At 44.5% G+C, this 13762-nt stretch overlaps 1 protein-coding gene across 9 annotated transcripts in view; it reads left to right on the top strand.

Annotated features, from left to right (window-relative positions):
- The window catches only part of arhgap32b (Rho GTPase activating protein 32b), a 79720-nt gene that overhangs the window by 60965 nt on the left and 4993 nt on the right, over positions 1 to 13762 (top strand). For 8 of the 9 annotated variants that reach the window (XM_040180162.2, XM_040180161.2, XM_040180160.2 and 5 more), the window contains 10 exons: positions 6631 to 6780; positions 8954 to 9056; positions 9807 to 9951; positions 10583 to 10665; positions 10855 to 10962; positions 11411 to 11556; positions 11630 to 11831; positions 12174 to 12319; positions 12466 to 12540; positions 12809 to 13603. In XM_040180162.2, coding sequence (XP_040036096.2) covers positions 6631 to 6780; positions 8954 to 9056; positions 9807 to 9951; positions 10583 to 10665; positions 10855 to 10962; positions 11411 to 11556; positions 11630 to 11831; positions 12174 to 12319; positions 12466 to 12540; positions 12809 to 13603 — 1953 coding nt within the window. Of the gene's footprint in view, positions 1 to 1373; positions 1659 to 6630; positions 6781 to 8953; positions 9057 to 9806; positions 9952 to 10582; positions 10666 to 10854; positions 10963 to 11410; positions 11557 to 11629; positions 11832 to 12173; positions 12320 to 12465; positions 12541 to 12808; positions 13604 to 13762 lie in introns of those variants that run through there. The other variant, XM_040180164.2, reaches the window with a different exon arrangement.

The raw sequence follows: 13762 nt of genomic DNA, 5'->3' as shown, positions 1-13762 counted from the left end.
GAAACTCCTGTCATTCTACGACATGACCAGCTTACATGTACAGCAGGGCTCTTAAACTCAATTCAGGAGCTGACGGTCCTGGGAAATGTTTTTTTTCTTTTTTTTTAAAACTTTTTCTGGGACGGGTGCACCCCTCCACTCTCATAATGGTAATGGTGGGGGAAACACTGTCTCGCTATGGTTTAGGACAGTAGGACTATGATCCTTTCTGATCTTCTACTTCAGGTTGGTTGAGGTTGGCAGCTTTGGAGAAGCTAGCTACTCTAGATTTTGAGAATGAACCAAGCTGAAAAATCCAGCACAAAGTTTTATTATTTTTTTATTTATTTAATTTATTACAATTGCGCAACCGCTGCCAAATTGTCATTAATTTTTTGTCAGTATTTTGATATTTTGTTTGCCGATTAGATCACATGGGGGGGAAAAACATTTCCTTAACGCATCATCTCGTATAGTAAAAAGTACAAATATAACATTCAATTAAAATACTACACAAAGAGTTAAATACCTACATTCAAAATACAGGAATATCTTCACCATATTCTTTCTTTCCTTTTCTTCTTTCGGGGGCGCATGGAGTAGAGGGGTGCACAGGGAACGATGCCCGGCTGCTCCACGTCGCGTGTCGAAGTGTCCAAGACCCCTGACCCCTAATTGCTCCCTGGGTGCTTTTACGTGGGATGGGTTCAATGCAGAGAATAATTTCTCCACAGGGATCAATAAAGGCTACTTTCTTTTATTTCATATTGAGTATTGATTAAGGAAAATAAGTACCTATTCTCTCAAAAACAAAAGGTGGCATTTTTGTTTTTTACAGCACGCTAATCAGTCAAGCAACACATCATAACCTACATGCAAAGATAAATGTGAGAATCAGCCCAGTGAATTGTTTGTCTTTGTGTGGAAATGATGAAGTTAAAGCAATCACATGCAGTGGGAAAAGTCTGACACCAGTATTTTTTGATTAGCATGTCTGCTAAAGAACTAAGCTAGTTGGGTAATTAATGAGATCATGCTTCCAAGACGACAGGAGACCCCTCACTGTTGACTGTGCGGCCTTTATGAACTGTCGGTAATATTAGAAATAAGTACATGTGCATGTCGGCATTATGAATATGACTGGGGTTGTGACGATTAGATAGACCTCATGTGAACAATTAAAAGGGTTGTGCGCTTAAAATATTCGCTAAAATAATTTTATGCGCTTTGTTTCTCCTTCCTGCTAATTCCAAAATTGAAAAGCACAGACATCAAACATAATTATTAAGTATTCTTGATTTGATATACCAACACAAGTTGTTAATTGTCGCATATATTAACAATGCATACATTTACTTTAATAATACCCGCAACTTTGTATGTAGTGTTGCGGTATTTCCCATTTTCTCCGGGAGCGCCTGAAGGCAGCACGTAAGCCAATGGGTGGATTCACTCAGTCAACGCGAGCTGACTGAGCGCCGCTCGTTGCGTCCACATCTCAAATTGTTCTCAACTTCCTCACTCTTCGTGTTTGCCCTTTTCAGCGCAGGTGTCCGCGCTATTTCGTTCAGGTTTACGGTTCAAAAGAAAAGGAAAAATAGGCAACGTAGTTGTACTTTGGACCTAGTTTAAAAAGCCGTGTCTTAAAAACACCCACAGCGATTCCATATGGAGCAAAGGTAGGACGATGCCTTTTACATCTGCAGTGTAATTAATTGTGTATATTCCCGAATGTTTCCCTTCATAAATATAACCGGCACAAAGTGTTTTGTCTAAACCGACCTGCTACATCGTTGATTTCTGCTGTTTAAGCATTGAGTCACACTGTAAATGAAGTTACGGGCTGTCAAAGCTCTCCAGAGGTGTGGCAAATATGGACCCTTCCTATCACCCCACAGGGAATAACATTCGCCTCTTCCTTCCAATTATATGTGCGACTATGTAACTATGCCACTTTTAAAATAGGGTTTTGTGATTTATTTATTCATCAATTTGAAATATGTTTTTCTTGTGATGTCATAATTTAACTTTTTATTTTTTAAAAAAAAGTAGGTTTGGGGCCTCTGGTTGGTACATTTTTGTGTACTGATGCTGCTATTGACCTTTCATGACACTTGTGTTTAAATTCTGCTGTGTTGTACAGTTGTGCCATCTGTTTTCGGGGGGTAGAGCACCCAGGTCCTCGGCTCCTCCTGGCTAAAGTGGTTGTTCCGGGGTGCGCCGGGACGTGGTACAATAAGGCGTTTTGCTTTGGCTATCACCACACACGCCCTCTGTCCAGACAGAGGTCATCGTGGCTCATAGCTGCCTTTCTGCAGGCAGACACTGCTCTGTTGTTCAGACACTAAACGGCCTCCACAAGCCCCATTGCGAGATTGTAAGGAAGTGTTAATGGCCGTTAACACAGTGTTCTCCTTTAGTTTGATAAGCAATGCAAACATTATCTCTCTGGAAGTCATGTCTGCATAGTTAAATGCCCTTTTCTCTCTCAATGAGAGCCATGAGGTCATGAGGTTGGCTTGGTGAATTTCATTACTGGCTGTTAAAGATAGTTAAGAAAAGCAATTTGTAGACATCTTCCAACAGCTATTCAATCACATAACTGACTTTTTTTTTCTTTTCTGCGTTACTCCCGGAGAGACGTAACTTTACTTTAAGAGCCCACATAGTAAAACAGCTCAGTAGTTGTAGTCTAGAGCCTGTTATTTTGCTGTATAATATCACTGCTCTACTTTGTAAAGCAATTTCACTCAACTTGTCCTTCATGCTAACTAAGTGGAATGAGCCGGTCGCTGTTTTCTTTTTTTCGCGGGGGAAACGGAGCGTAAGGTTTGCCATTACGTCTGTAATTGTTCCTGCTGTAATGCTTGGCCTCTTCTCTCTTCCAACTGTTTGTCATTCTTAGTACCTCTCAGCCTGCAGAAACAGTCATAGCATTCCTCTGGAGAGGAATTTCTGAGAAAACAACGAGATGATATCATCAGGGTCGTTTTATCATTTGGGAGAGATTTGTAACCAGGGAGGAAGAGAGTTCCATTATGGGAGATGATAAGGGGAGTGGCGCCACTACGTTTTTGTGAAAAAAAGTTTGAAAACAAAAACAAACTGTCCACACGGGTGTTTTTAAGCATTTTTTAAAATAATCTCCATACTAGCAAGCCTGAAAACCAAAATCACTTCACGGTGTAAACAGGAAGTAAATTGGTTCCTTAGTTTAAAAAGTCCAAATGTTAGAGTAGTATAGTGGTCTTTAATAATGAGAGGTAGTACTGGATACTTTAGATCTGCCTATAAAATCTTTGTTCCGTTTTTGTGTGTCCTCAGTGTCACAATAGTTGTGCAGAACATGATGAGCAGTCATAAGAAAATGCAAACCGTGACATGAGGCGTTCACCTTGTAGACCTGCGAACGCCGCTGGAGACGCAGCTCGCTAATCGACCAAATAACAGCTGCTCCCTGCGCGTGCGTGTTGCCAGTCAGATCGTTAGAAAATGCTGAAATGAATGACACAACAGCTGCTAGTAAAGAAAACAAGGTGAGCCACGCCTGCAGTCAGCTGTTAAACCAACGTGGAGGTCGATCGATAATCTTGGCCGATGCTGTAAGTGATCACTCAGGAGAGGCTGATGTGTCGGGGAAGGACGCGTCGTGACCCAATCTAGTAGCAAGCGCGGGGCTCTATGTCCTTGTCTCATGCGTTCACGTCCGTCCAGAGATTTCATCCTCATACGTTTCTGGAGCGTATCCGTAAGCGGTGCTCAGGAGCCGTGTCAATATTCAATTCATTTTATTTAGCATGGCCCAAAATCACAAATTAGGCTTTACAATCTGTAAACGAAAAAATCTGTCCCGAAACCCTCACCGTGGCACAGATGGTCACATGGCCTCTGCTGCACGGATTCTTTCATAAATATATCCCCTGCAAGACTTCAATCTTTTGTGAAGCAATTCATCGTGCAACACATTTTGAAGGCCGTGTCGGTCGCTCGGTCCTCGTGTTGAGCGCGTCGGAGGCAGCTTTCAGTGCTGAGCCTGCTTGCAGAGCTGCTGGCCCCCTCAGACTCCATCTGCCTCGACAGTCAGCAGATGGGAGTCTCTGTCCGGCCCCCGGAGACTCGTGCTTGTAGATGCAATTTTACTTTTTTTTTCCCCCAAAAACCAGACTGAGTCTGTCTGTTTTTTCTGAGAAAAAAAACTCCACTAGACACGACACCGACGGCCATTCTTGATGCCTAAACAGTGAGTAAACAAAGCTGCTGCCTCAGTGGTGATCTTTGTTCCAGCCGTGAGTTGTTGAAGATGGATCTTGTTCTGGGATGCCGGCTGTTTATTCTGAACCGATTTGCACCGCGTCATTTAAGACGGCACGCAATAGAGAGCCAGGACTCAAAGGTCTGTTCCACATGTTAGTTATTAACTTGGAGAGGTATTTATTAATGTGCGCTGGCAAGGGTTCCATTATTTTAAATGTGTTTACAGCTGAAAGAATTCAGCTGAAAAAAACACTAAATGACGAATTCTATTTTTATTGTAACCGAAGTGAGACGATGTATCACACAGAAACACGCCATGTATGGACACGTTGGATCAAAATCAATCCACACTTGTTAAAAACATCAAAAGTAAAGAAAGACTCTAAACATAGTCAGACATAAGCATTGACATTTTAATGAGTGCGTATACATATTTTTGTCAGTATTGTGCCCAAACAAGGAGAAACTGCGAAATGAATTTAGCTACAAAGGTTCTTTCCTTTCCCATCAGCTCGTTAGTGGGAGTCTGGTCTTGATGTGTGCGTTCTAACGGGACGCGGCAGACTATTAAATGCGCCTCCCCCACTTAGCTCCGTAGCGTACGTCTAGCGAGACAGGCAGCCTCATTAATTTTCACCTAATGGTCTTTGGGCCTCTAACGCCCACGAGTCTCTCGCAGTGAGTCTGTTCGGGGGTTTGTAAATAATGATATTTGTTACAGCACGTGTTTACTTAATGCTGCCATGTGGGTCTCTGTATGTGAATCATCTGCTGGGAGTTTTAAACGCCGCCTTCACACTTTTATGGTTCTATTGTTATCTTGCAAACACACAGAGGTGTCTTTCTTTACCTCCGCTGGCTTTGTTTCTTTGCTAAGCAGTGGCCTACTTTCTGTTGTACTTGGATGAAAGCAGATTTAAGCTTGGCATTTACTCTGATTGAATTCTTAATGCTTTCCTCTTTAAATTGCGTGTGTGTGTGTGTGTGTGTGTGTGTGTGTGTGTGTGTGTGTGTGTGTGTGTGTGTGTGTGTGTGTGTGTGTGTGTGTGTGTGTGTGTGTGTGTGTGTGTGTGTGGGAAGGTTTGCAGCAGGTAATGTCAGGTCTGTGAAACGCATACAGGAAGGGAAAGGATTGCGATCACGACTGATTTCATTAGTTAAAGGAATGTACCATTATAAAAGTGAGTTTTCCACTTGTGCCTGCTCCGTCTCCAGAGATTTAGTGAAGTTCCAGATGTGGCGCTGCTGAGAGTCATAGGATAGGGAACCATGTGTTGACTTCCATGTCTGAGGGTGGACGTTCTTCTGTTGGCCATTTCTCTCTGGGATTCTGGAGGGACAGCAGCAAAAGTATAAAACTGCAAAGTTTTAATAGGAACAGTTGCCGCTGAAAGTGTGTGTGAGGTGTAAGAGGATTGAAGAGGGACGACTCGTGGCAGGAGCTGATGTTAGACTGTAGGCACGGAGAGGACACGGAGAGGACACGGAGACAAAGAGGTGTCTGAGTGGAAAACTTCACAGGGCCGTTCAGCTGGGAAAGAGATGGTTAACATGATCGGTTCGGTCCTCTTCTTCACCGGATAGGGAAATATTCAACTTGGTAAAACCGGGTGGGGTTTTATTTTCTATTCGATTGATTTGCACGCTAACAGAAATTTACTGTCACTAAACAGAATGTAAAGTATAATCTGCATAAATGACGCATACTTTTACCCCGGAAGAGTTTAAATTTCGAACTTCTGCAGCGCGAATAAAGGCATTAAACAATCACACTGCTATATTTAGGAAACCACAAGCTGTGACGTTTTGCGTGTCGTTTGTGACGGTTTGGGTTACTAAGATTTGAGATCGATGGCTTAAACTCTTATTAGAGTCTATTTCTTCTTTTTCCCAGAATCACAAATCCCAAGAGTGGAAAAACACTGAGCTGATGTCACCTTACCAGTGTGTGATTTTCTCTCTTTTTTTTTTTTTTAATATCTGATGTGGAGCCAGCGCCATTGTCCCCCAAACTCCGCCATAAACCTGTCAGTTTAAGAAGCTTACGAGCCTTTCCCAGACACAGTATCTGATTAATGCGGTTTTGCTTTCTAAGTCGGTCTGCTCCTTCATCTTTTTTTGTCCTGCTCGGAAGCCGAGCGGAAGATACTGGTATTGGATGTTGGGGATTCCTTTGTAGTTGCCTGGGAGGTGGTTTCTAAAAACGAAGCCTCCGCCTCAAGGAAACTACATGCTCATAAAAGAAGAGTTTGCATTAGAATGAAGCTGAAATGCACAATGGGACAAGCCTGAGTACCTTGTGTGGCGTTTCACTCCAGTCGGCTAGACACAAGTGGAAAACAGCCGTGTGAGAAGTCTAAGATGTGTCCTTCCTTCCTCCCCTCCCTTGTTCCTCAGTGTCTAAGAAGCACGGGAAGCTGATCACCTTCTTGCGCACCTTCATGAAGTCCCGGCCCACCAAGCAGAAGCTGAAGCAGAGAGGCATCCTCCGGGAGAGGGTGTTCGGCTGCGACCTGGGAGAGCACCTCCTCAACTCGGGACATGATGGTGAGACCTGTGTGGACACACCTCAGAGCGCCAGTGTTTTCTGGATCCATTTAATCTGGCCACAAGCACCTCTAAAGCTCATTAATCAATGTTAAGTCAAACCTTGTTTGAGGGTAAAAACAAATAGTTCCTTCTTTACAGGGCAACTGTGGCTCAGTGGTCCTCCATCCAGCAGATGATCAGTGGTTAGTCCTGTTTGGCAGGTGGCTCCTTGTGCAGCAGCCCCTGCTTTCAGTGTGTGAATGGGTGAACTATGACACGTACACAGACTAGAAAATACTACATGTCAAGTCCGTTTACCCTTTGTGCGATGGAGTTTTCCTTTGGTTATTTGCTCACAGTGACATGACTTCACAGTAGCGCTTGAGCTCAGACAAAAAGTAGTCCCTCTGCCTCAGACAAACAAGACAGTCAGGTTCTTTTGATTAGGAAGGTGACAAGGAAGTGCAACACATAAATGTACAGATGAACACAATCATGCTCTGTTCACGATCAGTTCATTCAGGGTCACCATGGCACAAAGGATCATCATGACCAAATGATGGTACTTAATGGACTTAATCATCTTTATTTTGAGCATATACAGTTGACATGACTGCAAGTGTTAACTATTTGTTGCAGCAAATGTTACTACTCAAGACACACCTGCTCCTCCACCTGTTCCGATCTATAAGCTGATGCTTTTTATATGAGTCATTATGAACCGCTAAATACACAGCACACACTAACTGTAAACAACAGCTCTATCTGGTTACAGTTCAGGTTTTCGCTGGGCTAAAATCCATACCTCTGTTGATGTGCTGTAGCGACATTGATTTCCTGAGCACTCAGCAGAACGGTGATGGTCTCAATGGCAGAGCGGCGGGTGACGGCGTCCTCATTACGCTGTGACGTCAGCTCCAACCAGCGTAAAGCTGCTGCTCCGCTGTTAAAACCCAACCAATTAAAAGCACTGTGCATTAAGAGGCAACTCAACAAAAGCTTAGCTTAATATATAGTAGTTGGTTGTGATTCATTCCTGGTATTTCGATAGGTAGACCTAGACTATATTTCTTGCTTCATAGAAGTTAAAGTCTCCACGAAATAAAACTCTAGTATAGAGGGGGCAAGCTGTTGAGGGGCTGGTCTGGGATCTGCCTACTCACGCCCGATGATGAGCTCTGACCCTGAACATCTCACCAGTTTCATCACTTGGCTCTATAAAAATGCCAGTCTTTCTGATTTGTTCCAAATATTACAGATTACAATAGAAACATTGAATTATTCCAATTCCGACCAATTTCAGGAAAGCTTTAAAGCTGAATACGCTACACATTCTCAAAGACTACTTTAGTCCGGCCCTGAACACCACCAATGTCACTTCAATCGTTTTGAGCTTCCAAAAGGAACACAATCCAACTAACTAACGCCACATTCAAAAGACGTACTGTTACGTTCTTTTATCACAAATGACACTTGGATGAGACGAGGACGCTACAACAACAAGGTTCCTACGTGAAGAACTTGGAGTCCTCTTCTGCCGCAGAATGTGCTCTCCTCAAACCTCGCCTCGTTTTCTCCTTCGCTATGTGCGGAATTTGTCTGAGCAGCTGCTTCTACGAGCGTCCCACTTTGTCATCCTCTGAATGATGTGTGAGCTGTGGGAGGCTTGGGAGATCATGCACACCATCCTTATCTAACACACACACACACACACACATTGATAAATAGCATGTCTGCGTGATTCATGGTTGGCTCAAAGGGAATTAAGAGCTTTTTATTTCGGTCTGTCCCAGCTCAAAAACACAGTCATTAATATTGTGCTTTGAAGCGGATGTGATTGGCTGCTTCATTCAAACACAGATCTGCGTCCATGTAGAAAATGGGTTAAAGAAAAACCAAAAGTACAAGTAAAAGAAGACCAAACTCCTTTTTATGCTCTTCTGGATATTTTGGTCTCTCCTTGACATGGGTCAAATGTTTCTGCACTCATCATTTCCTTCCAATAGCACTAGAAAGTCTGTAATGCTTCTGAGCCCCGGAGCTCTGGCCCGACCGCTCTGCACTCGGGAGAAAAGTCCCCACATTCTTGACCTCGCAGCTCTCAGTGAAGACTGGACCAATGTTGACAGACAACAGTGTTGTGTGATGACCTGCTGTTTTGTTTAACCCGTTTTGTGTCTTCTCTCTGCAGTGCCCCAGGTCCTCAAGAGCTGCACCGAGTTCATCGAGAAGCATGGCGTGGTGGACGGCATGTACCGCCTCTCTGGGATCGCCTCAAACATCCAGAAGTTGCGGTAGGAGCCGGTTTATCACAGCATTTCATTCAATGTACTTGCTGATAACATGTGATTGCATCTGATTATTGCATCTGTAAAAGAAAGAAAAGCATTGGGATGACTCACAGGGTAACCGTTGTTCCTCATCAGCCGATTTTAGGAGCTATTTAACTGGGCTGGACATTTGTAAATGGAGCTTTGACCACAATTGTGGCTTGTAAAAAGTTTTTAAAGGAGTTCTTGTTTGTGAGACGCTGGGAGTTGTGTGCTTACACGCAAGTAAGCAGAATAGTATTATATAGTATATAGAATAGAAAGTGGGGTCGACCATGTGCAGGAGGGTAGTTTCCTCACTTATCTCTCACTCATTGTTGAGCTTCCACATTTCAAATGTAAGAGATTGTCATCCAGATCATTTTTCAATTAGTCTGAGCTAACAATATGACGTATTAACCTTTGGGTTTTTTACCGTGAACTTTGCCTCTCAGGCCACAGATTTAATCACTCAAAGAGTTTTATGAATACCTTTTTTTAACATTGCACTTCAAAATATTCTCAATGTATTACAAATATTAATTAACAGTCTGCTGCATTAGTGCCATGCCGATTACCATAGCGGAACCAACAGCATCGATACGCAAACATTTCTTCAACTTTTCCCGTGTGTCGTGTGCCGCCACCAAACTACGCAGCCCTTTATCGATGCACCTTTTGTTCAGCAGAGGTTCAGTTGTTGACGTTTCCATTGTCTTCTTTCTATTCTGCCAGGCACGAGTTTGACTCTGAGCAGATCCCCGACCTGACCAAAGATGTTTACATCCAGGACATCCACTGTGTGGGCTCGCTGTGCAAGCTCTACTTCAGAGAGCTGCCCAACCCCCTGCTCACCTACCAGCTCTACGAGAAGTTCTCCGTAAGCAGAGCCTTAGCGGGACTCAACACTGCACAACTATTTCTTGCTTCTGTTATTACTACCTGCCTGTTCAATCAAATATCATTCTGCACTGCCCAACATGTAACAATGTGTATTACTAAGGCTGAACCCAACCAGCAAACTTAATGCAATGAAGAGTCACAAGGACAGACTGAGTTAACTGAGGTCTTTTCTTTCAACACCTTTTAGTTTTATTGAAATTGCTCTTCACCTCAGGAATGAAGGTGGCTTTTGAACATATTTCATTGTAGTTCAATTATGAAGAAAACCGTGTTCAGTGATTACTGATGTCCCAAAAGGACACCGATTGGCTGTGACTGACTGCTCGATCTTTATAGCAAAGAAAGAAAATCATACTGACAAATTCTGCAAATGTGTCTTGCAGTCATGAGTCACAGACTCCGTTGCATTATCGACACACCCAAATCATTCCAAATGTAGTAAACCGCTCGGTCACTCGGCATAGCAAGTAAATGTTTGTTGGTTGCTATGGCAACCAGGGATGTCCCCTCCATGCTCCATGTAGCAGCGATGAAAAGGGGGTTTGACGCTGTTCTGATACATCTCACTATTTATTCCTCCATCTCTCCCTTTTGTTTTTTCCATGCAGGATGCCGTATCAGCAGCAACGGACGAAGAGCGACTCATCAAAATCCATGATGTCATCCAGCAGCTTCCTCCACCGCATTACAGGTCAGTCTAGAGGCACACTGCCCCCCTGTGGCCAGCTCGTGAACTCCCGAAATGGTTACGCGCGCTTGTGTGTGGTTACGCAGGCTGGGTGTCTGTTCACGTTAAAATGCACTGTGCAGGCAGTGTGTTCGTGTGCTGATTGCTAGCGGGGGCCAATTAAATCTGAATGAATTGATATTTGATTTCTAGGACCCTGGAGTTCCTCATGAGACACCTCTCCCAACTGGCAGCGTTCAGCTACATCACCAATATGCACAGCAAGAACTTGGCCATCGTCTGGGCGCCCAACCTGCTTAGGTGAGACGCCGTCCCGCTCAAACATGCCTTTTTTTCAGTGTGCGTCAATCTTAACCCACAAGCCGACTCCACTGGCTGTTGTCTGTTCTTTGAGTTATTATTACATGTCTCGTGAAAATTCCAATGATCTTCACATTTTGACACAGAGCTATTGTGCGTGTTTTTTTTACTTCTCCCATTAAGGAATTGTGAGACTTGAATTAGCTGCGATTGAAGGGTGCGCCTCCTGCTTTAATTAGATTCTATTAGTCATTCTACCGGATTGAGAAGGATTCAAGCAGCTGTTTCTTTGGGAGAATACTGATCAACACAATAATAAAGGCTGGAAATTCATTCCAAAAAGTTTTTTGTAACTTAAACCCCCACTATTTATTTGTTTAATTCACCATCTTCAAATGTTGCGCTAGTTTAAATTGGAATCATTACTGAATCAAACACAATTCTCCAGGTCCAAGCAGATAGAGTCCGCCTGCTTCAGTGGCACAGCGGCCTTCATGGAAGTCCGAATCCAGTCGGTGGTGGTGGAGTTCATCCTGAACCACGTGGATGTTCTCTTCAGCACCAAACTCAGTTCACTGATACGGGAGGGAGCAGGTACGAACCGCTCACACAGTTGCTCCGCTACCTACTGCTGCTCTCTCTGATGAACACTGTTCCACACCACCAGGTCACAACTCCTTGTCGCGGCCCAAATCCCTGCTGGTTTCGTCACCTTCTACTAAACTGCTGAGTCTGGAGGAAGCCCAGGCCAGGACCCAGGCTCAGATCAACTCTCCAGTCACTGAAGACAGCAAGTACATCGAGGTGGGCGAAGGTCCAGCTGCCCTGCAGGGAAAGTTCCACACTGTCATCGAGTTTCCCACCGAGAGGTTTGTTAACTCCTCTTACTGAAATGTCATTTGGATATCTTCAGGAAATCAAGATAAACTCTATCAGATACACAGAGACATAGATCTATGACCTAGTCTTAACTCTAGTGGAGATTCTGTTGCAACATACTATTATTTTAATGCTGGTTGATGCACAATAACGCTGGAATGTGTCTCCATCTGCTGGTTGCTGTCAATACTGCAAGCGGTCATTTATCGCTTAAAACAGACAAATGTTTGATCATTTTCATCCCTGTGTCTAAATCATTGAGCACTGTGTATGTGAGTCAGTGAAACTAACTTTTCATTACTAATGTGTCCTTAACAATTTATAAATCATAGGAAGAGACCTCCTATTAAATCCAAGAAGTCTCCAGTGGGTAGTTGGCGTTCTTTCTTCAACCTTGGCAAGTCTTCTTCCATGTCAAAGCGCAAGCTGCACCGCAACCCTAGTGAGCCCAATGAACTAAAGGCCATGGCTATTGCTGGTGAGTCCTCGCTCCACATTTGGAAGGAAAATTGTGAAACTGCTGACAGGGTTTGAGGGGTGGGACTTGGTGAGGGGGTCAAGTGTGCAGTAAGAAGAGCTCATGTGAATGACCTTGCTGAAACCTTTTCCTCACTTGTGTTTCAGGAGGCAGAGGAGACACAACCACATTGAGGTCAGCCAAAAGTGAAGAGTCCCTGAGTTCCCTGCACAATGTTGAAGGTAATCGGCACAAACACACAGACTCACACACTGTAAATGGTAGAGTTGTAAAGATGGGGCACTATATCATATGTTCACCCATGCAATAAAAATGACATACACAACGTGACATTCAAAACAAAGAATGGGATGGGGCCTTTTGATGTTTCTATATTATCATAGGGGGGTTGGGGTTAAAGTTTGTGAACCACTGAACTGCAGTTTAGCCTGCTGTTGTACTTGAGGCTCGGTAAAGGACGTTTCTGAGCGCGTTCTGTTCGTCCTTCAGGAGAGTCCAAGGTGTACCGGCCTCGGCGGCCGCGTTCCAGCAGCGACGCCCTGTCAGCCTCCTTCAACGGCGAGCTGCTGGACAGCCGGCAGCACTGCAACTCCTACGACAACCTGAACGCCACAGAGGACAGCGACGGAGACGACGGCCCCATCTGTGTGCCCGCCCTCATCTCACCCCCCCGCTCGGCGGGGGAAGACGTGGACCTTAGCCCGCCAGACATCGGCATGGCCTCCTTGGACTTTGACCCCATGTCTTTCCAGTGCAGTCTACCCGACACCTCTTACGCCTTCCCGCTCGACGACTCACCCGCCGGGGCGGCGGGGCCCACGTTAAAGAGGAGTCCCGGCAGCGTCTGCGGCAAGACCAACGGCTCTGACCTCATGGCTGCAAACTTCCTGGGCGGCTTGATGTCCCCTTTGTCGCCTGCAGACTTCAGCCTGGCTGCTGGAGAGAAGGTGGCAAACAAGAAACTAACCGCTTCATATTCGTACACCGATAAACCAACACAGGCTGTGTCGCCTATTAAATGTGGAAAGACCAGTAGCTTGACGCCGATTGCCAGTTCAGAACTTTTCTCGACAGAAATGGCGGACAAGACTTTGGCTGGACAGTTTGCCTCTTCACAGCCGTTATCGCCTCCTTCGGCAGCCAAAGCCGAGCCATCGTTAAGTGAAGCTTTCCAAATGGAGCTGCACTCTAAGCTGGCAGCCTTTGACAGTGTGGACAGTCGAGAGCTGATGGGAGAGGACGGCGTGCAGCAGGCGCCAGCTGTCAGCAGCCAAGAGCACCAAGGTAGGGAGCAAAGAATGATCTTTTTAAGGGTAGCTTATCTGACTTGACACTGCTTTTTTACACTACTTAGATTAAGAATAAGTTTATGAATTGTGCCAATGTGTGCGTTTTTTTTTTTTTCTAGGTTTAGTTTTCCAGGTTTGCATGCATTTCATCTTA

Source organism: Gasterosteus aculeatus, chromosome 7 (genome assembly GCF_964276395.1).
Source record: "Gasterosteus aculeatus chromosome 7, fGasAcu3.hap1.1, whole genome shotgun sequence".
NCBI lineage: Eukaryota > Metazoa > Chordata > Actinopteri > Perciformes > Gasterosteidae > Gasterosteus > Gasterosteus aculeatus.
Note: the sequence above shows the minus strand (reverse complement) of the source record. Positions and strands in the feature narration are given on the sequence as shown.